The sequence below is a fragment of the Plectropomus leopardus genome, chromosome 14 (assembly GCF_026936395.1).
Source record: "Plectropomus leopardus strain MGB_pleo_1.0 chromosome 14, ASM2693639v1, whole genome shotgun sequence".
NCBI lineage: Eukaryota > Metazoa > Chordata > Actinopteri > Perciformes > Serranidae > Plectropomus > Plectropomus leopardus.
Genome location: NC_142189.1, coordinates 27,532,145 through 27,555,667, shown reverse-complemented (window position 1 = coordinate 27,555,667; position 23,523 = coordinate 27,532,145). Strand labels below are relative to the sequence as shown.

General features: G+C 38.4%; 4 protein-coding genes across 4 annotated transcripts; 2 read left to right on the top strand and 2 right to left on the bottom strand.

Annotated features, from left to right (window-relative positions):
• Positions 1 to 3,631: 3,631 nt before the first annotated feature.
• rsrp1 (arginine/serine-rich protein 1) lies at positions 3,632 to 7,062 on the bottom strand. The gene is made up of 5 exons (XM_042501326.2): positions 6,837 to 7,062; positions 5,762 to 6,344; positions 5,455 to 5,630; positions 4,082 to 4,159; positions 3,632 to 3,972 (listed from the first exon to the last, which is right to left on the bottom strand). Exons 2-5 carry the CDS (start codon positions 6,321 to 6,323, stop codon positions 3,814 to 3,816), a joined length of 975 nt encoding a protein of 324 aa, XP_042357260.1. The 5' UTR covers positions 6,324 to 6,344; positions 6,837 to 7,062; the 3' UTR covers positions 3,632 to 3,813.
• A 1,258-nt stretch (positions 7,063 to 8,320) lies between these two features.
• On the top strand, positions 8,321 to 11,145 carry mgst3b (microsomal glutathione S-transferase 3b). Its single transcript, XM_042500876.2, has 4 exons — positions 8,321 to 8,553; positions 8,677 to 8,799; positions 9,057 to 9,129; positions 10,835 to 11,145. The coding sequence occupies exons 1-4, from the start codon at positions 8,428 to 8,430 to the stop codon at positions 10,933 to 10,935; spliced, it is 423 nt and encodes a 140-aa protein (XP_042356810.1). The 5' UTR covers positions 8,321 to 8,427; the 3' UTR covers positions 10,936 to 11,145.
• A 1,009-nt stretch (positions 11,146 to 12,154) lies between these two features.
• tmem50a (transmembrane protein 50A) lies at positions 12,155 to 18,447 on the top strand. Its single transcript, XM_042501042.2, has 7 exons — positions 12,155 to 12,265; positions 12,796 to 12,901; positions 13,907 to 14,019; positions 15,680 to 15,747; positions 17,139 to 17,231; positions 17,516 to 17,576; positions 17,687 to 18,447. Exons 2-7 carry the CDS (start codon positions 12,800 to 12,802, stop codon positions 17,730 to 17,732), a joined length of 483 nt encoding a protein of 160 aa, XP_042356976.1. The 5' UTR covers positions 12,155 to 12,265; positions 12,796 to 12,799; the 3' UTR covers positions 17,733 to 18,447.
• rhd (Rh blood group, D antigen) lies at positions 17,683 to 23,296 on the bottom strand. Its single transcript, XM_042501041.2, has 10 exons — positions 23,068 to 23,296; positions 22,376 to 22,562; positions 21,836 to 21,986; positions 21,611 to 21,758; positions 21,035 to 21,207; positions 20,718 to 20,855; positions 20,512 to 20,639; positions 20,356 to 20,435; positions 19,705 to 19,778; positions 17,683 to 18,616 (listed from the first exon to the last, which is right to left on the bottom strand). Exons 1-10 carry the CDS (start codon positions 23,216 to 23,218, stop codon positions 18,590 to 18,592), a joined length of 1,257 nt encoding a protein of 418 aa, XP_042356975.2. The 5' UTR covers positions 23,219 to 23,296; the 3' UTR covers positions 17,683 to 18,589.
• Positions 23,297 to 23,523: the final 227 nt, after the last annotated feature.

Below are 23,523 nucleotides of genomic sequence, written 5' to 3'. Positions count from 1 at the left end.
AACCTCAAGATGCCAGCCAAAAGAATGTCTTGGTGGAGGTGCACATAGAGATAAAGGCAAACAGTTGAGCAATTCAATTTATTTGTTATCATCTTCATCTCAGTCTAAGTAACTCGCCCCAAGCTGCGACATGAGCAGTAAAGCCTTGTGACTGAAGACGGGATAAAAGACAACAGGTTCTCATTCAAGTCTGTTCTGACGCCCGTCTGTGTGCGGTAAATAGTACCCTCTACAGGCAGTAGAGGGTGCTGTCAGCATTGAATTAAATCAAACCTATACGGTTAGATTTAATCTAGATAAATCAATCCTCCTCAGAATAAATTTATGAGATGCCCTCAAGTACAATTTGCAATGACACCATGACACAAGTTGTTTATGTCTTAGTGATGAAGAGTAGAGGAGGGCTTCAAATACTATCTTTGATATCTGACTCTGCTCCAAAGCAGTTTGAGAGTGGATTACGTGTTGAGGTTCATGGTTGTGATATTTTTATAGTCTTATCTGATGAGCCTGAGGACGTTGGCTGGGGATCTTATAATGAACAACATTGCGTTAATGCGCTGTTGTGTCTCACAGATAATCTGACACCTTTGATTCTTTCAAGGCCAAACACTACTTAAAGTGTTCACTGAAGAGCACAATTTGGTTTGATCTAAGCCCAGTAAACATAGGGAAATTACTGGATAAATAGCAATGAGATTTAATAAGTGAGTTTTTCCATAGACAGAAGAGCCTGCCAGAGATTAATGACATCAATTCTAAGAGGAACTACAATCACCAAAGATCTTTACAGTCAGCACAGTTTCAAGGTGAAACCCAAGCTTGGTACTCAGTTTCTGACCAAATGACTCCCCCTCTGTTCCTGACTTATGTAGTTGAACAGAAAATGGTATTTTAGAGAACATTATGATGACACAGTGAAGTTAACCTTTGACCTTTTGGATGTAATATACTGTATAACTTAATTTTATCCCAGTGTATATTTGTGGGAAATTATGTCATAATTACAAAATAATTTTGGTGTTATTGCTAGAAAACATGTTTTGTGAGATTTAACTGACCTTGACCTTTGACTAATAAATTCTAATCGGTTCATTCATGAGTCCAAGCAAATATCTGTGCCAGGTTTGAAGAAATTCCCTTAAGGTGTTGGTGAGAAATTGCGGTTCACAAGAATGAGACAGATGCAAGATCATGTTGATCTTGACCTTTGACCAGCAATTTGTAATCAATTCATCACTCAGTCCAAGTGAATGTTTGTGCCAAATTTTGAGGAATTCCCCCCTAGGTGCTCTTGAGATATATCCACAAGAATGATACTGATTCTGGGTCACCGTGACCTTGACCTTTGACCACCAAAATCTTATAAGTTCATCATTGAGTCAGAGTGGATGTTTTTGCCAAATTTGGAAAAAAAAATCCTCAAGGTGTTTTTGAGATATTGTAATCACAAGAATGATAAATAGGAGGTCACAGTGACCTTGACCTTTGATCACCAAAATCTGTAATCAGTTCATCCTTGAGTCCACATTTATATTTGTGTAAATTTGTAGAATTTCTCTCAAGGCGTTCTGGAGATTGCGTTCATGAGAATGGGACGTACAGACATACAAATACATAATGCGTTCGACCATGGCTGTCGCCAGCACAGAGGCATGAAAAAAATACAAAACATATTTCTTATCAGGATGACTACATACCACGACAAACCTGTATATTTTTCAACTACAACATTGTTTGTGTGTGTATCAATTATCTTGTTGTGTATCAACTAAACAGTGCCTACCCCCTGCTCTATTATCTCTTCTGCTCCACTAAGACTCTCTGTTATGTATGTGCACGTCTTATCTACTACTACAGTAATTAATCAGAATTGCAGTTTTACAGCAGGAGACATACAGTCTGGCAGTCCGACCTAATCAAAACTGTGTGATTTTACCTTTTTATTACAACAGATTGTGACATGTATCTTAATATATCAGCCTGGAAATCTGGGAAGCATTAAAATGTATTACTTAATAGATGGTTATCTTACCCAAATTGATAGGTTACCCTCTGGCAGTAATACACTAGTTTTTTTTAATATGTGCCAAAAACCTGTCAGTCCAAATACACAGACTTTGGGATGAGTAGCACTGCACCCCCAACAGCAGGATATATCAAATCAGTCAAGAAGGAACATGTTCAGTTCATGTGGAAGCAGCTGATCAGTTCAGTGAGTGTGTCTGTTTGTTAGATAGTGACTGATACAGTATTACAGGTGTTATTCACAGTAGAGTAAAGTACAGGTGTCACAAATGATGGCTATCTTCTGTTCAAGTGCCTCACCGAGCACAATTATGTACTATACCAGGACCCTAAATGTACATAGAATTCAGCCATGAATAAATTTATCATCAACCCGTGCTTTTCCTACTGTGATATGTCAAAACCCCTCTGCACTATGATACAGCAGTACCTGGATACCTCAGAATCCTTAGAATAGAGTATTTTCAAGTATCTGTGAAAACGTCTGCATCAACTTATATTCAGACAGACTTGGCACGTTGTATCACCAGACCCATGTTTTGTAATCACAAATCAGAGATGCTGGTTGTGATTCAGCCGTCCTGAACAAGGCTACTTTGTCAACCTCTTCTTTTAAAGAGCTCACAATAAAACCACAACCCATCCCCAATAACAAAGTGATACACAGAGAAAACATTTGAAAATGTATGGCAATACTGACACCATGTGGTCATCATTGAAATTGTAGCGCAAACCCCTTTGAAACTGGGAACAGAAGGCCAAGCAACAATTTAGAATATATTTTAGCAATTTAGCAGTGAGGCAAATGTGCCATCACGCAGTCTGTTGACCTGCATCTTTGTTCACATTAAGGTCATTGTGATTTAATCCTTTTAGATATTTTTTTTCTCAAAAGTAAGATACGGCATCACAGATCCTGATTTTTTGCACAATTCTTGCATATCCCACTATTAACTATTTAGTTTTAAGATGCAGTGTGTAGGTTTTAGTGGCATTTAGGATTTAGGTTACAGAATAATGCATATAGAACTAATGTGGCCAATTAAAAAAAAAACATTACAATGCAAAAATGTAATTGGCCATCTCATGCTAGAGATGAATTTGTCCATTCTGGGCTACAGTAGAAGAACATGACTGCCTCTGTGGAAGAGGACCTGCCTAATATGTACATATAGCTCATAGTAGAGTATAGAAACACAATTTTGATTTCACGTGATTTGTAACTAATGAAAACATAAACATACCCTTACCGCCTATAGATGCCCCTAAACGTGACACACACCTACACACCTGAAAGTATTTTACATACATTAGCTTTGTTTAGATACCAATTTTAATTAAATTATTCCACTAGAGTATCTAAACAAACTATTCCTTTACTCTAGGAACAGTAACTATAAAAAGTAAAAGATTAAATGTGTATGGATATATCAACCTCCTCTTGATTGGTCAACAATTGAAAGCCCCATTTCCCTACACGTATGATGTATGATGTTTAGTGACTGTAGCAAACCATATTAACCCTCAAAGCTTCTTCCTTTATTATAGGATTATCGTATTTTGATCATTTATGAAACTAGTTACAAAAATAGACAGAAACATCTTTTTATTATATAAATATCTTTATTGAATCATCAGCACAATATATACAAAAAAGGCAAAAAAATAATCCCACCTGGACGAATTCTTCAATTTCTCCCACTTAACTCTTTCACATCTGAAAGAAAACATCGTCCATGAAATAATATATACAAAATATTTACAGTGTCCATAAATCTTGCCACACTAGTGTGACGTGGCCCGTGTGTGTTTGCGTGCATTTGAGGATTGGCCTGATTTGACTGGAACCCAGTGGCCATAAGGTCTCCTGCTTTCATAGCTGTCCACTCTGGAAGTTACCTTAGCACCAGATGGAGCTGCCACGGTTGGTTTCACCACAGAGTTCTGTCGGGACAAGATTAGGAGAGAAAAGGTGTGATCAGAACACGTGTCTATAAGCTCAGTGTAGCATAAAGCAGTGTTTGGTTTTTACAAAGTGACTTCAGTCACTTACATTAATGCTGAAAGAGATGATTTTTCTTTTAGGGGACATTCTTGGGCTGGACATGTCATCAGGCTCCACCTCACTGCTCTGTTTCAAAAAGACAAGAACAACATACGCAGTTAGATGTGTGTAAAACTGATGAGCTTTGACAGTTAGTGAAGTTCATATAGATGGATTATAACTCCTAATGCTAACATTGTAAAGCACTTCTACAGCATACTTAATTATTTAAGTGTTAGCTTCAACACTTAACACCCCCCTCCCCCATGCTGTCAAAGGCTTGACTCGGCCATTAAACAAATCCTACAAGGACAGACCTCGAAACAGAATAAAACAATAAAACAAAAACTTAAGAGTAAAGAGGAAGTCTTCTCTGTCTACTGTGGCAGAATGATGGTGACGTAGGTTTCCCAGCCCTCAGCACACAGCTGGTGAACCGACTTATCTTTGGCAAATGGAGAGGAGTTCTTCGTCTGTTTTTAGCTCTCTTGACAGGGATAGTCACTATAATGCGGTCCACACGCCTTTGCTCCATCAGCGAGTGGAGGGTTCTGCTAAATAACAACGACCCGTTTCAACTGCAAGCATAAATACATTTGCAATGTAAAAATTCTGCCTATCCATATGAAGAGGAGTTAGTGTGACACAAAATCTAAATTTCTTGTGCATCATCTATGTGTATTATTAGCATTTGTATGGTGTGTGTGTGTGTGTGTGTGTGTGCATCGTATGATTGTGAATTAATCTAAATATGTGTATGTTTAACTGCAAACTCTAGTTGATAAACGTTAACATTGTGAACATTATAAGAGTTATCAGATAACCTTTCACGCAAACACTTATTCTTGTCACCCAAGTCACATGACAGCCCTTTAATCCCAGGTGCCGATGAGTGAAGGAGACCACTGTCATGTTATCTATGAAGACAGGAATAAATACAGAGAGCATGTGTATTCCCTCAGGGGTCCAAAGGTTAACACAAGACACAGGAAATTCAAGACAACACAGACCTCGACCTACTCAAACATCTGTGGACATTGCACTGTGCTTCATATGCTTTATCTCTGTTGACACTTTGATAAATTGGTGTATAAGCTAGGATCAACTTACATTGTAAAATAATAAAATAATAAAATAATAAATCATCCTGTGGGCCAAGGACCCATAAGTCCATTAACCATCTGGTGAAAATTAACTGTGAACTTTTAAGCATGAGCGGTAAACATAGCTGTTGGCTTTAAAATTCTTTACACCTCTTACCTTCAAATATTGTCCAAGATGGAACAAAACGTCTATGTCTTCAGTAGAATCTTTGACAAAGCCTCATGTTTAGTGTGGTATTGTGTTCAATTTCAAGCCCAAATTCACTCTCAGACACCCACCTGTGACGGAGTCTTTTCAGGGTCTTCTTGTCTCACCCATGTCTCTGCCAACACCTGTTTGGACTCCTCCGGCTGCTCTGACAGGACTGGTTTCACACTTTCGGGAAGTTCCACCTTCTCCACTCCTTGGATCGTCGCAGCATTGGCAATGGCAGCTTTGAGGAATTCTCTTTTCTCTGGGAGCACAAAAAAGTTTTGAGAGAAGATTTAGTAAACTGTGCAGTGAAACATCTTTTGAAAACTTCAAGGTCTACCTCTCTGGGCAATAAATGCCGACACCGAGAGTAATGATGTTGAATCAGCTCACCATCCAAACTGAAGTTGGCAGAATGTCCTGAAGGTTTGGACCTGGAGTTGCTTCTGTACGTTCTGGATGGGGATCGGGAAAACCGTCTCACAGACCTCCTGTACCTGCTCCAACGGCTGGAAGACCTGGAGCGGGACTTGTAGTGTTTGCTGCGAGAGGACCTGTCTGGCGAGGGCGTGCGGCTGTAGGAGCGAGAGCGGGCCCTGTAGCGCCGTGGTGGGGATTTGCGCCCACGGCCATATCTGCGATGATTGTCACAGCGACAGCGGGAGGAAGGTCTGTGGCAACGGGGGTGAGAGCGGGACCTCCTGCGCGAGGTGGACCTGCTGCTGGATGAAGATGATGATGATGAAGAAGAACGGTAACGTGCCCTGTGGACACCACGTCCCCTGTAGTGACCAGAGCCACAGGAGCGTCTGCTTTCACAGCTGCTGCCGGATCGGGATCGGGATCGGGAGCGAGAGCGGGTTGAGACCGGGCTCCTTTGGTCAAAGATTACATTGATGCCATCATTCTGGCGAGCATGGGCCATTTCAGAGTGTGAGTCTGGTCTCTTGGCCATTGTTCTTTTTTTAGCCACAAGCTGAAATGAGACAAATATATTCATAAGTATTAAACAAAAAACAAAAAAAATACAATAACCTTTGTCAGTAAACAATTAGTTAACCTAGAATGAGCAGAGCCCTTGTAATAACATGTTGTAATAACTTTATTAATTAGACCAGTGAAGTCCTTTCATAATATCTGCCAGTCTTTGTGTAAGCCATGACTACTGTTGCGCAACATTTGCTTGTCCAGCGCTGCCTACAGCGAAAAAACAGCCTGACTGCAATGGCTAACTGGAGCGTACTGGAAATTTCCAGAATGACGCAAGCTAAAGCTAGCTTAAGCTGCCATCTGTTTACGTACCATATGCAATTCCTTCCCTTGTTGTTAAAAACTTAAACAAACAATGGCAATACATTTATGGACACAAAAGCTCATTAAATACAACTATCCACACGTAACTCTAATTCGACTCTAATTCGAAAACAACCTTAGCTACAGTAACGTTAGCTTACGTTGTATATCTTACCAGGTCGACTGTAGCTTGAAAACCTTTGTTCCGATAACGTCGATATAAACGATGTATGTCGAGAGAACTGCCTTCAAATCAAGTACGACGACACGATAAGTTAGCAATAAATTCAACAATACTCAATTTTGTTGGTTTATAGCCAAATGTGTACGAGAGCGCAACCGTCGTCTTGTCTTCGAGGTTGATCCGTCTGCCGTCGTCACTCAAGTGAGGGTGAAACTGGTGGAGCGACTGTTCAGAGCAGCAGCCTCTGGAAATTTCCACTGAGTCACGTGGTCTTCAAAACGAGTCAGCCTGTTTGAGTGACTCATTACATGCTAATAACTGTGTGGCAGCAACAGCGAAAGAAAATAGTTTTTAAATGTAATTATATTATAATCTATCAACCTGTATTTGTTCCTATTTCACATCAGTTCGTTAAGAACCTGATTACATTCAAAATAGTTCAGTAATTTGGGCCAATCTAGCGGAGAAAAAGAAGTGTTTGGATCTATTTTGACAAAAAAAGGGGAATGAAAATAGGAAAGAAATGCAGAATGTGTATATTTGCAAAAATTACCCATATTGCCTGTTGTGTCTTCATAGCTGTTGTGAATGCATGCATAATATTTTTTTTGCCCTAAATTATGTAGACTTTGATTTGGCTATTTATCAGTGACTTAAATAAAAATAAACACGTCCGTATTGTTTTGTATACTTAATTTTAATTTTATTTCATTTCCATTAACAACCAGTCAATTCAGAACAGTGAGAAACTTATACTTCTACTACGACTAATAGTAATTATTATTATTGTTGTTATTGTTATTGTTATTGTTATTGTTATTGTTATTATTATTATTATTATTATTATTATAAGCATAAGTAGTAGTAGTAGTAGTAGTGGTAGTAGTAGTATTGATTTATTTCATTTCATTTTTATTTGTGCTAGTCATGTAAATGCATAACAATCAGATATGGATTGAAAACCACTCTATTACACATTACATGACCCAAAAGTAGCAAGAAAAAACCCTTATTTAACCTGCCCCTTTCTGAAAACATATATAAACAAAAGAAATAGATGATCTGTCAATTACTGTTACATAACAAACAATACTTATAGTAGACTCAGAGAGAAAAATAAATAAATACAGGATTCAAGAGCCATACATTAAGTCACCTTCAACAAGGGGACAGATTTTAGATAGTTTCATATAGTCTATTTTGGCTTTAAACATCATCTTAAAGTGAAAAATATGTGAACAACACTTTAAATCATTCTGCAATAATATTACTATTAATTGTTGTAGTAGTAGCATATATTTTATTTTATTTTTTATTGAGGCACATGATAGTGCAACTGAAATATTAGGAGAAAATAAATCATACAGTCTCTGGGGAAAAGAATAGCTGTGGTTTATCTTTTAAATAAAATCTCGGCAGGGAGGTGAACTCGCGATATCTTATGCAACCGCGGCTCTGTTTACTTTGCTGCTTCCTGTTTCTCCACTTGGCTACAGAGCAAAGCCGCTACAAAGTCGCTTATCGTGTGGTGTGGTTTGCACTCCTGCGAAAGCTTCAAACGCAGCAGGCACATTGTGCAGAGATGGACATCCTTACTGTGTTGCCGTCCAACTTCGGATACGTGATATTTACGTACCTCTACAGCTGGATTATGCTGGGGTATCTGGCAGTCAAGGTTGGGGGCGCCAGGAAGAAATACGATGTAAAGGTAGCTGACATTTGACTTTAGTTGAAAATAATGAAAAGAAGAAGAAAAAATGATACTGGACACTCAGTTATATTGGAGGCGTTTTTTGTTCCTGTTTTATGTGTTATTTGCTTTACTTTGCAGTATCCCACCATGTACAGTGACAAGGAGCAGGTATTCAACTGTATCCAGAGAGCACATCAGAACACTCTGGAAGTGTACCCTCAGTGGCTTGTTTTCCAGACCATTGGAGCTCTTGTCTACCCAGTATGTAGCATTTTTTAACAACCTAATCATACACAACCATAAGTAACATTATATGTTTGATGTTTATATTCTTTTGCTGTTCAATTGGAGCAACTGCAGTTGTTACCACACACAGTGGACGTGTGGGAAGGGCACATGATCTTTGGCACATATTCTCCAGATAACAGAGTCAAGCACAAAGGCACTGTCACAGTGATAAAGCATATTTTCATCACATCCCGTCTGTTTGTAATTCCCTTTTTCTTTCTTCACAATAGCTATCAGCATCTGTGCTGGGGGCTATCTGGGTGACCAGCAGGTTCTCCTACGCTTGGGGTTATTACACAGGAGGTAAGACAGATGTGTTAATCCTTGAAAACTGAGCAAATTGGCTTGATTTTTTTTTCATTAACATCATAGGAAGGCAATGAGCAATGAAAGAAGAAATGACACACGAATTAGTAAAAAGTACAATAAAATTAACTGAAAAAAATTCTTTTAAAAAGTAAAGAAAGTACAAAAAAACCCAGAAAATGACCAGTGAAAAGTGTTTTTAAAATTCTAATAATGTTGCTTGCTTTTTCCCCCCCCGAGAAATGTTTCCCTTGCTTTTTATAAATACATTTCTAAATCTACTAATTTCTTTAAACTTGTGAGACATTTATTACCAAGTTGTTCATAGCATTTTCCTCCATTTATTTTTTAAAGGAATTGCACAAATTTGCTCAGGGTTCAAAGATTTAAATACTTGTAAAATGCGTCTGAAAGAAGCACAAGAAAAGGGATGAAAAAGGATGCTCCAGGTTTTTAAAGGGTTAATATACTATGGAAGGAACTGAGGGAGGGCAAAAGCACCTAAGTTCTCTTCTCAGCTTATAGATTTTTGCACCCGATTCTAGTCTGACATAATGCATTAAAATACAGACCACCAATATTACTCTTATGTAAGTGTTGAATGCAATATAGCACACGGGTCAGAGTTTTATAGGGGCCCCTAAAGGAATAAAACCCAATCTACCACTGCATTGCAAGTCATTCTAGGTAGGTGATAGTACTAAGCAATGATTAGATTCAGTCATTGTTGCAAGAAATTTAACCTGCAATAATTAATTTCTAATTTCCACAGAATAATAATCTTAATAATATAGCGTTAGTGGTGTAAAGGCTGCCAGGTCCAGGTGTATCAGAGGTTACAGTACAGTGATTGTCAGACCATTTTTGTTGCTTTTCACCTAGTTTCGTTCAATCATATACAGAAGATAGTATTTAGCAGAAGATAATAAAAAGACTAGGATAAGGTCTAATTTATGGCAATTATTTAGGGAAAGTGGTTTTTGAACAAGTAAATGAATGTGTTATCTGTTAAGTATTCGGTGTGAATCCCAAAATCAGACCAAACCATTCCCCCATGAACAGTTGTGAAAAGTAACAAGGTACATTTACTCAAGTACTTTACTCAAGTATAATTTTGAGGTACTTGTGCTTTACTTTGTATTTCAGTTTCTTCTCCACTACAATTTAGGGGCAAATATTGTACTTTTTACTCCACCACATTTATTTGATAGCTCTAGTTACTTTGCAGATTTATGTTGCTAATACTAAATATAAACTAATACACTCTGACATATTGTTAGAGGTTAAACTACCAGGCAGTATATCAAGTAGTTAAAATGAGCTCCACCTTTACCTGCTATGACATCTAAGTGCTTAACACACTTACTTCATTCATCGACGATTATTATCCAATAATATAAAATATATTATTTTGAAATGGATCATTCTACATAAAGTACTTTTACTGTTGGTACTTGAAATATAGTTTAACACTAATACTTTGAAACGTTTACTCAGGTAAAGTTTTGAATGCAGGAGTTCTTTAACTGTACCTTCAATAGACTGTATTGCATGTTTTTTTCTAATTCATCATTATAAAGGTCTGAGTGTTTCTTCCACAACTGCCTATGACCAAATTTAGTATTTGTTTTGATGCATGAATTGTATTCATTGATATTGAATCATGTATTTCTGCTTAAGACTGTTTTATGTTTTATCCCAGATCCAGCCAAAAGGATGAATGGGGCCTACGGCTACATTGGATACTTTGGCGTCATCATTCTGTCCATATCTGTAGCCTTGCAACTGCTTGGAGTCTTTTAAGACAGCTGTCATCATGTTTGCACATTTAACTTGGCTTGCATGGAATTTATAAATGTGTCAGCTATAATGTAGCTGTACAGTTCTTTGAATGCTAATTCCAGATCAAGAAACATATTTTTATGGACCACTAACTTGATATATTTTTATTCCAATATTTGCTGTGAATGTACTCCATGTGATCACTGAAAATAAAGCCGACTGAGCCCCAAATCTGTCCTATAGTCCTCTGTTCACAGTCGCAGGAATAACAGGTTGTGAATAATGAAAAGGCCCCATGTGACTCACACATGACGCCTGGGGCACAAAATCTCCCATTAAAGCGTGCAGCTTGAAAAACATCAACGTCATTTTTACAAGCAATGATAGATCTTTTTAAAACATTCTGTTGTTTGGTAATTTTAGAAGAAATAATTTCTAACATAAATTATAAACTTAACTACTTTTGTGTCGGAAAAAAAAAAAACATATTAAATTATTACTTTGCTGCTCTGCACCCAGAACCACAGATTGGGCAGTCAAAAGCAAACTGGCCTATTTACAAGGAACTTAAATACATGTAAAAATCTGTTGTCTTTAATATTTTTGTAAGTTTGAATTATTCCTTTATTAATTAAGTTGAATCTAAAATTACAGGATTTATCATTTGTACTTTTGCTTTTGTGTTAAATTTATTACAAATGTACTGTTGTATTATTTTTGGCTCAAGTCTAGCATGTATTTTAGTCTCTAATAGCTTCATAAGTAAATGTGAAAATCTCTTCAAAGTGCTCACCCACGGTGTTTCCTTCATGAACTGGTGCTAAACTCGTACTTCCACCAATAACTTGTATGTAGCTTTTTTCTCTGAAAATAATAAAGTAGAAAAAAAACTTTAATTCGCCTTTGTATAGTTTTAAGATCTATAGACTGTTTTTAACATAAGTAGCACATATTTCAGTGTTTAATACTGCACTATTTTATTACACTGAGAAAAATGCGCTGTAATATGTTGTTGTCTATTTCATCATTTTAGTATGAAGTAGTTACAAGGCGATGCTACCCGTTATCACGCGCGCATGTATAGGTAAAGTCATCTCATTTGATTACCATATTACTATGCCCACATACCAAGTAGGTTACACGACTTTTCGAGTGCTTTATTTCATTTTTCGTGTAATCTTGCACAGATTCCTACTTTCTCCACCACACCTGAATGCACCAGTATCAACAGCGTCTCAGAGCCTCCCTCATCAAATGGGTGTGGAGGAACTGCGCATGTGCACGACCGAGCTCTATCGGAAGCGAAGTCGGGCATATCTAGGGGGTTCACATCAAAAACCGAAAATAAAAGGTAAGAACTTCTCTGAAAATGGCATTACAAGCAAGTATTACCTTTAGGGTGTGTGTTTTCGCTCTGTACCGCCGCTGTCGTTTGAGCTATGCTATTATTTTTAGCTACTTCGAAGCTGGAAGAAATCTTCAAGGAAATGTTTGCTAGTGCCAAAGCGATGAACAAAAGAAACAGACGACACAGCCCCGTTTTATCTACTGTATGATCATTCACTCTTTGTTTTTTTACAGTTTTGCACTGGATAAGTGGACACACTTGTTGTCAAAAAGATGCTATAAATGTATTATGTATAAATAGTGTGTAATGCTGGTGCTTGGTATATAAGCCAGGGAGTTAAGCAGCATCCTACAGCGATTGCGCACAAACATATATTGTTTTTAAAAGTTCTGCTGTCAGTATTTGAGGGGATTGAATATGTATAGTAAAATATTTCCGTATACTTGTGATGTCGAGATGACTGAGTATATCCATGAAGTTTCTGCTGTTGTTTTCACTTTTACACATAATTGGATATAACGCCCTTTTCCCAGAGTCATGTCAGGATTTCTGGACGGTATCCGGTGCGGAGACTGTGAGTGCAATGTGGACTGGGGGGAGAGAAGAAACACCATCGCATCTATAGCTGCTGGAGTTCTGGTATTTTACTGTTTTTACAATTAATCAGAGTACCACAGCATTCATAGGCCAGATCGACTGTAGCTATAGAGTTTACCTCTGTAGCGTCAGTGTAGTATCTGCCCTATGAATGTTAATACTGTAGTTATTTAACCTCCTGGTCGGGGGGTCTTTAATGTTGACCCTCCCCAAACCTACGAATATTTTTTCCTGGAGCCTCACTGATTGACTGGGGGAAAATGTATGACCTTCCCTCCACTATAAAAAATAGGCCCTAACCATAAATATATTTGTAATATTCATGCCAAATTGGAGCCTATGCAATGAACAAAAACTAACAGTGCAGTGGCAAAGTCGGTATCATCACCATCAATAACATCTTGCTATCACAAACGATATTAGATTTTTAAAAATTACTCTTTGAGGTTTTAAAGTTAAAAGTTGAAAACAAAATCCTGGTGTTAAAAAAAAGGGCTTAGTTTTTAATTTTTATAACAGTCTGGTTTGTGCAAACGGTTTATTATGGCAAAATTTTAAATGAGACGTGGAATTAGGTGATTTTTAAGACAGAAGCTCACATTGCGCATGATGTTATCAGGTACCAGCGGAATTTGAATAATACGACAAATTTCTTTTTCTTTTAGTTCAGGCTGCGATATGAATGTTTAATTTTGCCGATCTTAAAAAAAAAAAAACATGCCCTTGAAACCCACCAACAGGATTTGGGGTTCAGTGGGTATTAAAAATAAATACAAAATATGACCATTTAAAGTTTTATGTCTGTCCCCTAAGCCAAAATAGAAACTGAAAGTCCCTCCCCAGTGCTTAAAAAATTCTTTCACATGCCTCCCCTGTTTTGCACCACCCCATTCCCCCTCATATATAGTGAACAGTTCCTTAATAATGATTGCTGTATGCAGAGAGGTGGGCTCCTGTATAGTTGGGTTTTTTTAACACATTTTCTGACATTCGTGCTCACGCTTGTCAGTGAAGTCCTCGGGCTGACTGTGGATGTTGTTGTTGCAGTTCTTCACTGGCTGGTGGATCATCATCGATGCAGCAGTGAAATATCCTAGCGAGGCAGAGTTTCATCACGCCTATCACACTTGTGGAGTCATCGCTACAGTGGCCTTTCTCATGTAAGAATGACTCTGCAGACGGTTTGTGCCGCATGAAACGTTAGATTCATCAGTTTGACAAAACAGGCTCATCGCCAGGTTCAACATTGGTGTGTCTTAAAGAGATAGTTTGAAATTTGAAGTGGGGTTGTATGGGGTGCTTATCTGTCGTCGGTTTATTGCATACAGTAGATGTCAGTCAGCATGCCTGCAGTTTGGAGAGGCAAGCTGGAGTCCGACACAGAAGCTAAGCTTTCTATTGCTGTGGTTAGGGGTCAGCAACAAAACCCATTTTTGCCACCTAAAAAAAGCCCAGTATCACTCAAAATCTATACTAGATATAGCATTTTTTTGCTTTTGTCTTTTTCTTTCATTTTTCAATAATAACATAAATTACAAAATAAATTAATAAAAATGCAACGAATGTGTCAGCATGGGAGGAACTTTTACTTTGTAAAAACTCAGGGAGCTTTTTTCAGTCATTCATATTTTATTAAAAGTTTCACTTGACTTTATAAAATACGTTGCAGGAAACTTGTTGTATATGATGTTGAAAGTTTCAGTTTGGGGTTTTTTTTAAGATATATTTTGGGGCTTTTTCAATGCCTTTATTTGATAGGACAGATATAGCGTGAAAGGGGGAGAGAGAGAAAGAGAAGGGATGACATGCAGCAAAGGGCCAAAGCCAGACACGAACCCGCGGCTGCTGCGGCGAGGACACAGTCTCTGTACACGGGGCGCCAGCTCTACCAACTGAGCCACCGGGCACCCCGAATGTTTCTGTTTTGATTTAACATTTGGCAACGGCATTTAAACCAAGTTTTGCATTGGAGTTTGTTATATTCCAAGTTATAAATATTGACAGAAAAATTAGATTTTGATTGTATATGCATATTGTTTCCAAATATCATTTATCTGTCTCATTAACTACTAATAATCGGTATCAGTATCAGCCCTGAATATTTGTCAACCCCTAATATAGAGTACACTTCAATTGGCATATTTTAAGGCTGGACTTGTTTAGGTCTTAAAAATACATCTGGTTGCTGACCTCTCTAAAGCAGATTGCCTGGCTTCCATGTTGGATTTCATCCTGCTTCGCCAAACTGGAGGCGTGCTGACAGACATCTACTGTATCTAATATTCTGTCTGCGGATAAGAACCCCATACGGCCCTTCTTGAAAAAATCTGCACTATCCCTTCATGCTCAAAGCCCCATCCTCAGGCCTTCCTCATGTGTGGAGTTGCTCATTTGTAATGGACAGTGTTTGCTGTCACAGACCTCTAGAGTATAGAGTTTCAGTCACACAATAACAGGTGGTTGTATATTTGGGAGGTGAGGGGGTCGTTACCTCTGTCTCTGTTCAAGAAATGGTCTCTGGAGTCACATGTGGATGACCTCTTTAATCTTGACATGTCTTAACCTCAGGGCTATGGCAAAGGGTTGAAAGCCTCTAAAGTACGTGGACTTTGTGATGCCCGTGTTTTGGCTATTTCCCAGCTGGTTAGACGCCTCAGTTTGGGAGCTGAGACCTTCATAATGTCTATACTTCTTATCTAAGGGAAATGCGTTGCATGATATTCCCATGGGGTCTGTCAACATAAGCAGTCAGACAGAAGTGACTTATTAAGTAATTTCTGACATGTTTGTAATAGTATGTTTCTGATTTGACCCATCAAGGATAAATGCTGTTTCCAACGGCCAAGTGAGAGGAGACAGCTACAGTGAAGGCTGCATTGGACAGACAGGTGTGTATGATGGGACACGAAGAACCTCTCCACACACTAAGTATACTTTCCCACAAACACTTTCACCCTTTGAACCCTAGATAGACATCACTTTTCTTGTGCTGTGTTCAGACACCTTTCACAAGTATTTAAACCTTTAGTATTTAAAAACATGGATAAAAGTCAACAAGCAACTTGGTAAGAGATGTCTCACAAAATCAACAACATTGGCAACCAAGTTCAATGTTTCCCTTAACATGTGGCTTCATGCAGTGGTTTAAGTGGCTGACCCTGACACGTTTCCTCTAAGCATCGTCTTCACTATGAAACAAGTCTATAAGGTTTTGCCTATCAGTGGTCTTATCTGTAAAATGAGATCATAGTTTAATCACATTAGGGCAAGTGCAAACAGGTGCTGTCTTTGCTGCGGTTAAGTTTTGATTTCCGCTGAAGTGGTGACTGCTGCACTGCAGTGTGTCAGCACTGATAGGTGCTTTTAAGTTGTGAGGAAGACCTTATTTTTTCTCAAGAGCAAGGTATGCTCCATTTTTTTAAGTGGTGTACATGTTAAGAAATTTTAAACTTCATAATTCTCACAAGTCTGATCACTTAATTTTTTTAGCACGACATTCTACTTAATTAAATTTAAAACCATAAAATTACTTTTTATACTTAAGTGCAGTAAAAGTCAGATACTCTAAGATGTTTACTCAAGTAATATTCTAATAGGCGACTTCATCTTCTGTCAAAGTCATTTTCTACTAAGATATCTGTACTTTTACTTAAGTGTGGCTTTCAGGTACTTCATCCACCTTTCATACATGCAGGGGTGTATATAATGTAAACACTTGCAGTAACATAACCTGAAACAAATGTAGCATGTTAAGACATCCCTCAGCTTGTCTTGAAAGTACAAAAAAAGGTTTTAAACAGAGTATTCACAACAGTCTGAAGGGGTTTTTGTTTAGCTCATTATTCAAAGCCCTGGCCATGTTTAATATGAACATCATACATTGTAATGTCATATATATGACAGAAAATGATGAAAATCTTGGCAGATCCCCTTTTATTCTCCTGAGTTCTCTATATTAAAATAATGCTTTTTTTACTGGATATTTTAATGCTGTCACTTCTGTTACTACAGGACTTGTGCACAAATCTAAGACTATTTCCTTGTATTAGTATTACAACATAAATGCAGGAAAAACACAAACCCCTTAAGAAATGCTTCTTAGTTAGTTAGATCTTTATTTCTAACGTGTCAAATAAAATGGGAGAAAAAAATAAAATATAAGCAAGATAGGAACTCCAGAATGCCCATCAGACATATTCAGTAAGTAAGTATTTCCTGTCTGAAAGGAGTAGCAATAAGCGTCAGCCAGTAACGCACCCTCTCTTATCTCTGTCTGCAGGCGCTCGAGTGTGGCTCTTCATTGGCTTCATGCTGGCTTTTGGCTCCCTCATTGCCTCCATGTGGATTCTGTTCGGAGGCTTCGTAGTGCCTCGTAAGTCCTTTTTTTTTCCTATCTTGTACAAACTGTGTTTTGTGTGTGTGCGTGTGTGTGTTGTGTCAGTGTTACTCACTCAGTGATTAGTTTTAGGGTGTAACAGTGGCAAGTGTTTTCCAGTGCAGAGCAACGCTGAAGTGTCGTTGTTTTTTTTTATTCCAGAGTTGAAAGAGAAGCCATAACTTAATATACATATGATGTATGGCAGGACCAAAATGTTGTATAGTCTGATCCTTAACTGCTCTGTATTTTATAATCTGTAAATCTGCTGTCTCCTGCAGAGAAGGCTGTTGTGTACCCCGGTATTGCCATTTTCTTCCAAAATGCTTTCATTTTCTTTGGGTAAGTTAATTGTTTCCAAGCAGCGCTATTCTTCAATTCCATGCTAACACTTCAGCACAGGTATTTTGTGGGAATATTTTTCTGACATCATCTTCTTGTCTCTTGATTAGGGGTTTGGTCTTCAAGTTTGGACGTACAGAGGATCTGTGGCAGTAATGGGGTCTGTGTGTCTTCTTGTCCACTTGTCCACGTTTATACACTCTGCTTTCTATATTGTAAAAGACAATATGCTTTAGCAGTTATTCACTTTATATATAATACTTTTTTAGCTTTCAAATTAACATGTTTAATTTATATTGTTTGCTGTAAATTAGCTAAATCATAACTAAGCACAAAGTTTCATAGTTTCCTTTAAAGTTTTGAATATGTTCAAATGTGGCACATCTTTAAATGTGTCTCTTTGCACTCAGACCGTGTAGCCATGTTGTAATAATGGTTTACAAAATGTGTATTTTGGGAGCTTTATTCCTCTGAACTGTCCACATTGCCTCACTTTTATGATATCCTTTCATTTGAAGTCTTTTAGGTGGGGAAAACATAAATAATTATGGTACAAAATATCATTAAGGGAAATATTTCACAATACTGTACACATGAACTGAATGTAACCATAAGAGGTTGTTTGTATTTTTCTTGAAATAACTTTATGTCTGCTGAAAAACTGCAGTCATGCAGATTTATTGTTAAAAGTTATCCAGCTCACACTGCTGACATGAGGTCAACAAAGGTTTCACATCTGTACGGTGTTCAATGTGTGTGTGGAGATTTGTATTTGACTGCAGCACTTCTCCATTTGCTCCTGTAACATCCAAACCACAAGGTCAGTTTCTGACAACCATGGCATCATTAAACAGAAGTATACTGGGCACTACATGAGGTTTGTTTTTTTTTATTTTCTCAGTCTTGCACACATAAAAAACATCTAATAACTTCTATGACATATATACTTTGATATGAATGAACACCAAAAATAGTTTGTACTTCCAGGATCAGATTTGTTCTCCTTTCTTCTTCTACTTGTGCACAGCGAGATGGGGAAACTGCAAAACATAAAGATATTTAGTTTGGTGTTTTTTCATGAATTAACCGTTTTCAGGATAAAACAGCATAAAATATTACGAAATCCATTACTACTTAGCATTGCTATAGATAGGATGATAAGGGCCGGTCCCAGCGTCCCTCCTAAAGCCCTGAACCCTCAGGGACTCGATCGATGTCACCTGGTGAATGTTTGAGTGCGAGAGGCTGCAAGTTTTTTAAACGGTATAAACAGGAAACGGACAGTTCCTTGCAGTGACGTACCACGTTACTTTGAAATCGCCAAAACATGGTGCAATTGTGAGTTTGGGACTTTTTTACATCCTTCACTGCCAAGGCACTTCACGGTTCAGTCTCTGATTTGAGCGTCCTCTCGGCGCTTGCCTTACAGAATGGACGAGAGCTAATTGCTGATTAATCAATTTAGTTGTTTTTGTCAAAACAGCATCATGAAGTAAAATAGAAAGCAATAGTTTATAAATAAACTGTATTCAAGAATGTAGTGTTTCTGCTTAAATTTAATATGCCCAGCTGGACTGCCACATTTCAGTCTGTCCCTTTTTCTGCTTTTTTGTTGTTTTTTTTTTAAACACTTCTGCGCTTCCTCTGGTAACCTTGTATTTTAATGTCACAATTCAATGAACTGCACTTTTAGGAAATCAGGTTGCCTGGTCACTCAGTTAGCTGGGCTTCCTTAAACAGTTAAATTAGAGAACCTTTCTTGATTCTACTCGATACTTGAGTTTTAATTTCCTTTAAAATGTTATTTAGTTCCTTATTTTCTATACCCCAATTTGGTTTTTATCGGTTTTCTTTTTAAATGTGGTGATTTATTGTCCATTTTATTTTCCTAGCTTGTGAAGCACTTTCAAAAAAGTGCTTTATAAACAAAGATTATCATTTAGAATGGTAAGTTTTCTGAAAAGCAGCCTTACAGAAAGTGCGCATAAGGGCTCGAAATGTCTGCTGGATAGTCCTCATGCTGCATTTTACAGCAGAACAGCTCTAAGTCCTTACGGACTTTGCGGAAATGCACCTCAAACTCTGTTAGTGTGGAGACTGGGATTGGGCCAACATCTTTATTGCTTACCTCCCAGAAAGCCTGATCATCAAAACATTTCTTGTGTTGTGGTGGTCTCCAGAAGTTCCACTTGAGTAGGAGCCCTTCATACAATCACATATAAAAGTCATAAGGAAAGCTTACAGTTTAATGCGGTGTTGACATACACGTGTGATTGTCAACCGGTTTATTGTTGATCACTATGAAAAAGGTGACTCTGGGTCAGTGGTTCCCAACTGGTGGGTTGCAGTCCAAAAGTGGATCGCCTGTCCATTTTGAATGGACTGTAAGTGACTCGAAAACATGTCAAGTTCAATGAATATCTGGCGCAGAGCTTTTATTATGAAGTGCTGTTTTGGTTTATGTTTTATTTCTTTGTTGTCTGCTCCAACGTGTTGTTTACAAGTTGTGAAATGAAATTGGATATGTGGGCATTTATCTAATGTGAGGACCTTGAACAAATGACAAAGGAGAAATCTGGACCCTGTGGCTGGAGCAGCTGGGAGCCACTGCTCTTGGTGACCTCCGTTTCACTAAAATACTGAAAACCTAAAGTGAGGTATTTGTTGGGTCAAATTTCAATGTTAATGGTGACTAAATAATTAAAAAAGGATCTTCTGTCTTTGAGTATGATTGTGATAAACTGTTGCTAATTAAAACAATATTTGAGAGAAGCTTTACCTGTCAGGATTCCCATGGACAGGCTTATAGTGATGGTGATGAGGAGAGCACAAATGTGAAATACAGCAAACCGGATCGCCCTACAAAACAAAGCAACAGTTAGGTTTCACACCTTTTGTGTGTGTTCCAATGCAAACGTATGAGCTACATTCTTACAATGTGTGATCTTCGCTGTCTATAATCTGAAGGAGGAGATGTGCTAGCCATCCCAGTAGACCAGGGAGTCCGTGTGTGCTCAGGATAGCACAGGTGTCATGGCACTCAAATGCAAGCTGCATGTGAATCTAGAAGATAAGAGCTTATGGTGAGTTGTGTAAAGATTATTAAAATCAAAGGGTACGTGTCCATGTAGTGATCCAAACCTTGAGGTATCGGAATCCAATGGTTGATACAAGAGCAGCAGTGAATCCGATTGTCATTGCCTCCCATGGCTGATGAACAGCGGACATAGAAACCCCAACAGCAACACCACCAGCTAGGATGCATGACTGCATATGGATCTGGCAGAGTAAAGATATATGCCCATTATGACTTAGATCTCATTGGTATTAAGTGTACTGATCAGTTAGATTTTTTAGTATCTCCTGTGGCACTTTAACAGGTAAAAGCCCTTTCACTTCAGCCAACAGTGACTCTTGATGAAAGGCCATAATGTTGTGTAACATATCAGGTGTCATACCGGGTTCAGTTTTCCCTTGGGGCTGGAGAGCACAGACACAGCAGCTGCTGTTACAGCACTGACAGCCAGGGCCAGGTAAGTGCTGCACACGGCCCCCAGCTTCCCCCCAGGAGCCTGACTGTCCACAAGGACTGAGTTAAAACTGGGCCAAAACATCCAGAGAAACACAGTCCCTGGAGAACAAAGGATTCAGATTGTGCTTTAATAAGGATGTTTGCTAATGCAGGGTTTGAGCTTAAATGTTGTTTAATGATAGCTGTTAGGGGTCAACAGCTTATTGGCCGGGCCGATTATTGGGGCCAATATTTGGCATTTTGACAATTATCTGTATCTGTTTTTTAATCAGTTTTTACTTGACTTACTAAAAAAAAAAGTTGCTGGGAACTTACTGTATTTGATGTTGAAAGTTTCAGTTTTGGTTAAAAGTTGCATGTTGGTTCCGAATATCAGTTATCGGTCTCATTAACTATTAATAATTGGTATTGTGTCAGCCCTGAAAAAACAACATTGGTCGACCCCTAATAGCTATTTCACTTATCTGGTAGTAACAAAAGAAAAACATAGTCCACGCCTTACCCAACATGGAGAACAACCCTGTTCTGCGGTCAGATTTCTCTTTTTCAAATGGCTGCTCGGATCCTCTCCGATACAGGATCCAGGTCAGCATGAGCCCAAAGAAGGCCCCAAAGATGTGAAGCAGCATGATGCTGTTCAGAGGCTGGGTCTAGAGGTAGAAAACACCATTATAAGCAAATACTTGTCCTAAAGACACGATGTAACAGGGTAACATAGGATGCTTACCCTCAGCAGAGTGCGGAGGAGCCATTCATTCAGGACAAACCCTGACACCTCCAGCAGGGCGATGAGGACAATCTGGACAGGGTTAGTCTTTCCCACCACCACTCCGATTGAAATGAGGGCAGAGGCTGTGCACATCTCAGCAACCACTATGCTATATTAAGACATTATAAACATTTACTACAGTGGAATATACATACATATGTATATATAAATATATATATATATACATAGATAGATACATATATATATATATATATATATAGATATCTAGATATATACATATGTATATATAAATATATATATATATACATAGATAGATACATATATATATATATATATATATAGATATCTAGATATATAAATATATCAGGTTCATAATATGTTAAGATGTTTAGAATTGATTCAGTTGAATGCTATTTTCATTTGCCTGATATGCTGTAGATACTGAATAAAGACAAATGGATTCAGGAGGGATCATTCGTGCCAACATATGTGTGACACAAAATGTGAAAAAAATGACAACCCCAGAAGATAACATACCTTCTCAAATCGATCCTGATCTTTCCTCTGTAATACCAGGACTCAATTCCATTGAGTACGATTGCCCACTGGGTGGCCATGACAGCGACAAGGAGGTTGAACCCAGCACCACTGAAACCATACCGCACTAGAAAAGTGCACAGGAAGCCAAAACCTAGAATCACCATCACATTCACATCCTGGAACTCTGCAAGAGAAAAGAAGTAGTAGATGCCTGAATCACAATACAGTATATAATACAGTCACTTCTGTTATATTTCAGTTTGGTGGCCTCCCAACTATTAACTGTAAAATAAGAGACCAAAGTTTGATTCCTTATTAACTCGCCATATTTATATAGTTTTAAACTGGCCTCAACAGCATAGTAAAATTCCAAAAATTCAGTCTTTAGTTTCCGTGTGCCACCCCAAGAATTTAAGTGGTACCATCTGGCCACCCTTGCGAAAAATTTCTGGGGCCGCCTGTTTTTAGGAGACAACCCACACCATCTGCTCCAAAAGAACTAGCAACTGTATGAGCTTATCACTGCCCAACAGTAATAACTGTAGCCCATCCCCTTACCCCTGCACTCTTGTTGTAGTTGTATTTATCTTTTTCTATGTGAAATAGCTTAAAAATATTTAATGAGTTATTCACCCAACCTTTTAACACCCATTGCCCCCCCCACCCCCACCCCTCTCCAAACTACTCACCTGGATAAAAGTTCCTGAAAGCAGTTCCATCTACCTTCACATTGCTTTCAATCTCGGTGTAAAAGGCATATATGACAATGAACCCTGTCTGCAGAAAAAGCAGCACAGGTGCCAGACGGGAGCGCAGACTCGGTGCGTACCGAGGAGCCATTGGAGATGTTTCCTGTGCAATGCGCACTTCTTTTTCAACTGAGGCATGTGTAGCCCCGTCGCTTTGAGCAGAGCACAACCCAAAACACATCCTTTCGTTTTTATCAGCTGCAAGGCATGAACACAGTTGGCTTGACTAGCAGGCCTGGCGAGAGCCGCAGGCCCCCCTCCCCCCAGTGTCCACTGTTGATTGTTTCGTTCAATACAGTATGGTGGCCCTAAGCAGTGCCGTGCACAGACATTTTGGGGGGCTGGTGATCAAAACACACTGTTGATTTAGAGGTGATGCCATAGGCCAAACATAAA

What these genes read in the sequence shown, in the direction of transcription:
- rsrp1 (XM_042501326.2), bottom strand. Translation starts at nt 6,323, where the DNA reads ATGGCCAAGAGACCAGACTCACACTCTGAAATGGCCCATGCTCGCCAG. An exon ending in CTGAAAAGACTCCGTCACAG is followed by an intron (nt 4,160 to 5,454) that starts GTGGGTGTCTGA and finishes TTTTTGAAACAG; the next exon opens with AGCAGTGAGGTGGAGCCTGA. An exon ending in TCATCTCTTTCAGCATTAAT is followed by an intron (nt 3,973 to 4,081) that starts GTAAGTGACTGA and finishes TTGTCCCGACAG; the next exon opens with AACTCTGTGGTGAAACCAAC.
- mgst3b (XM_042500876.2), top strand. Translation starts at nt 8,428, where the DNA reads ATGGACATCCTTACTGTGTTGCCGTCCAACTTCGGATACGTGATATTT. An exon ending in TTGGAGCTCTTGTCTACCCA is followed by an intron (nt 8,800 to 9,056) that starts GTATGTAGCATT and finishes TCTTCACAATAG; the next exon opens with CTATCAGCATCTGTGCTGGG. An exon ending in TTGGGGTTATTACACAGGAG is followed by an intron (nt 9,130 to 10,834) that starts GTAAGACAGATG and finishes GTTTTATCCCAG; the next exon opens with ATCCAGCCAAAAGGATGAAT.
- tmem50a (XM_042501042.2), top strand. Translation starts at nt 12,800, where the DNA reads ATGTCAGGATTTCTGGACGGTATCCGGTGCGGAGACTGTGAGTGCAAT. An exon ending in GCTACAGTGGCCTTTCTCAT is followed by an intron (nt 14,020 to 15,679) that starts GTAAGAATGACT and finishes TGACCCATCAAG; the next exon opens with GATAAATGCTGTTTCCAACG. An exon ending in CGGAGGCTTCGTAGTGCCTC is followed by an intron (nt 17,232 to 17,515) that starts GTAAGTCCTTTT and finishes TGTCTCCTGCAG; the next exon opens with AGAAGGCTGTTGTGTACCCC.
- rhd (XM_042501041.2), bottom strand. Translation starts at nt 23,218, where the DNA reads ATGGCTCCTCGGTACGCACCGAGTCTGCGCTCCCGTCTGGCACCTGTG. An exon ending in TTTCAGGAACTTTTATCCAG is followed by an intron (nt 22,563 to 23,067) that starts GTGAGTAGTTTG and finishes TTTCTCTTGCAG; the next exon opens with AGTTCCAGGATGTGAATGTG. An exon ending in ATGATCAGGCTTTCTGGGAG is followed by an intron (nt 18,617 to 19,704) that starts GTAAGCAATAAA and finishes TATGTTTTGCAG; the next exon opens with TTTCCCCATCTCGCTGTGCA.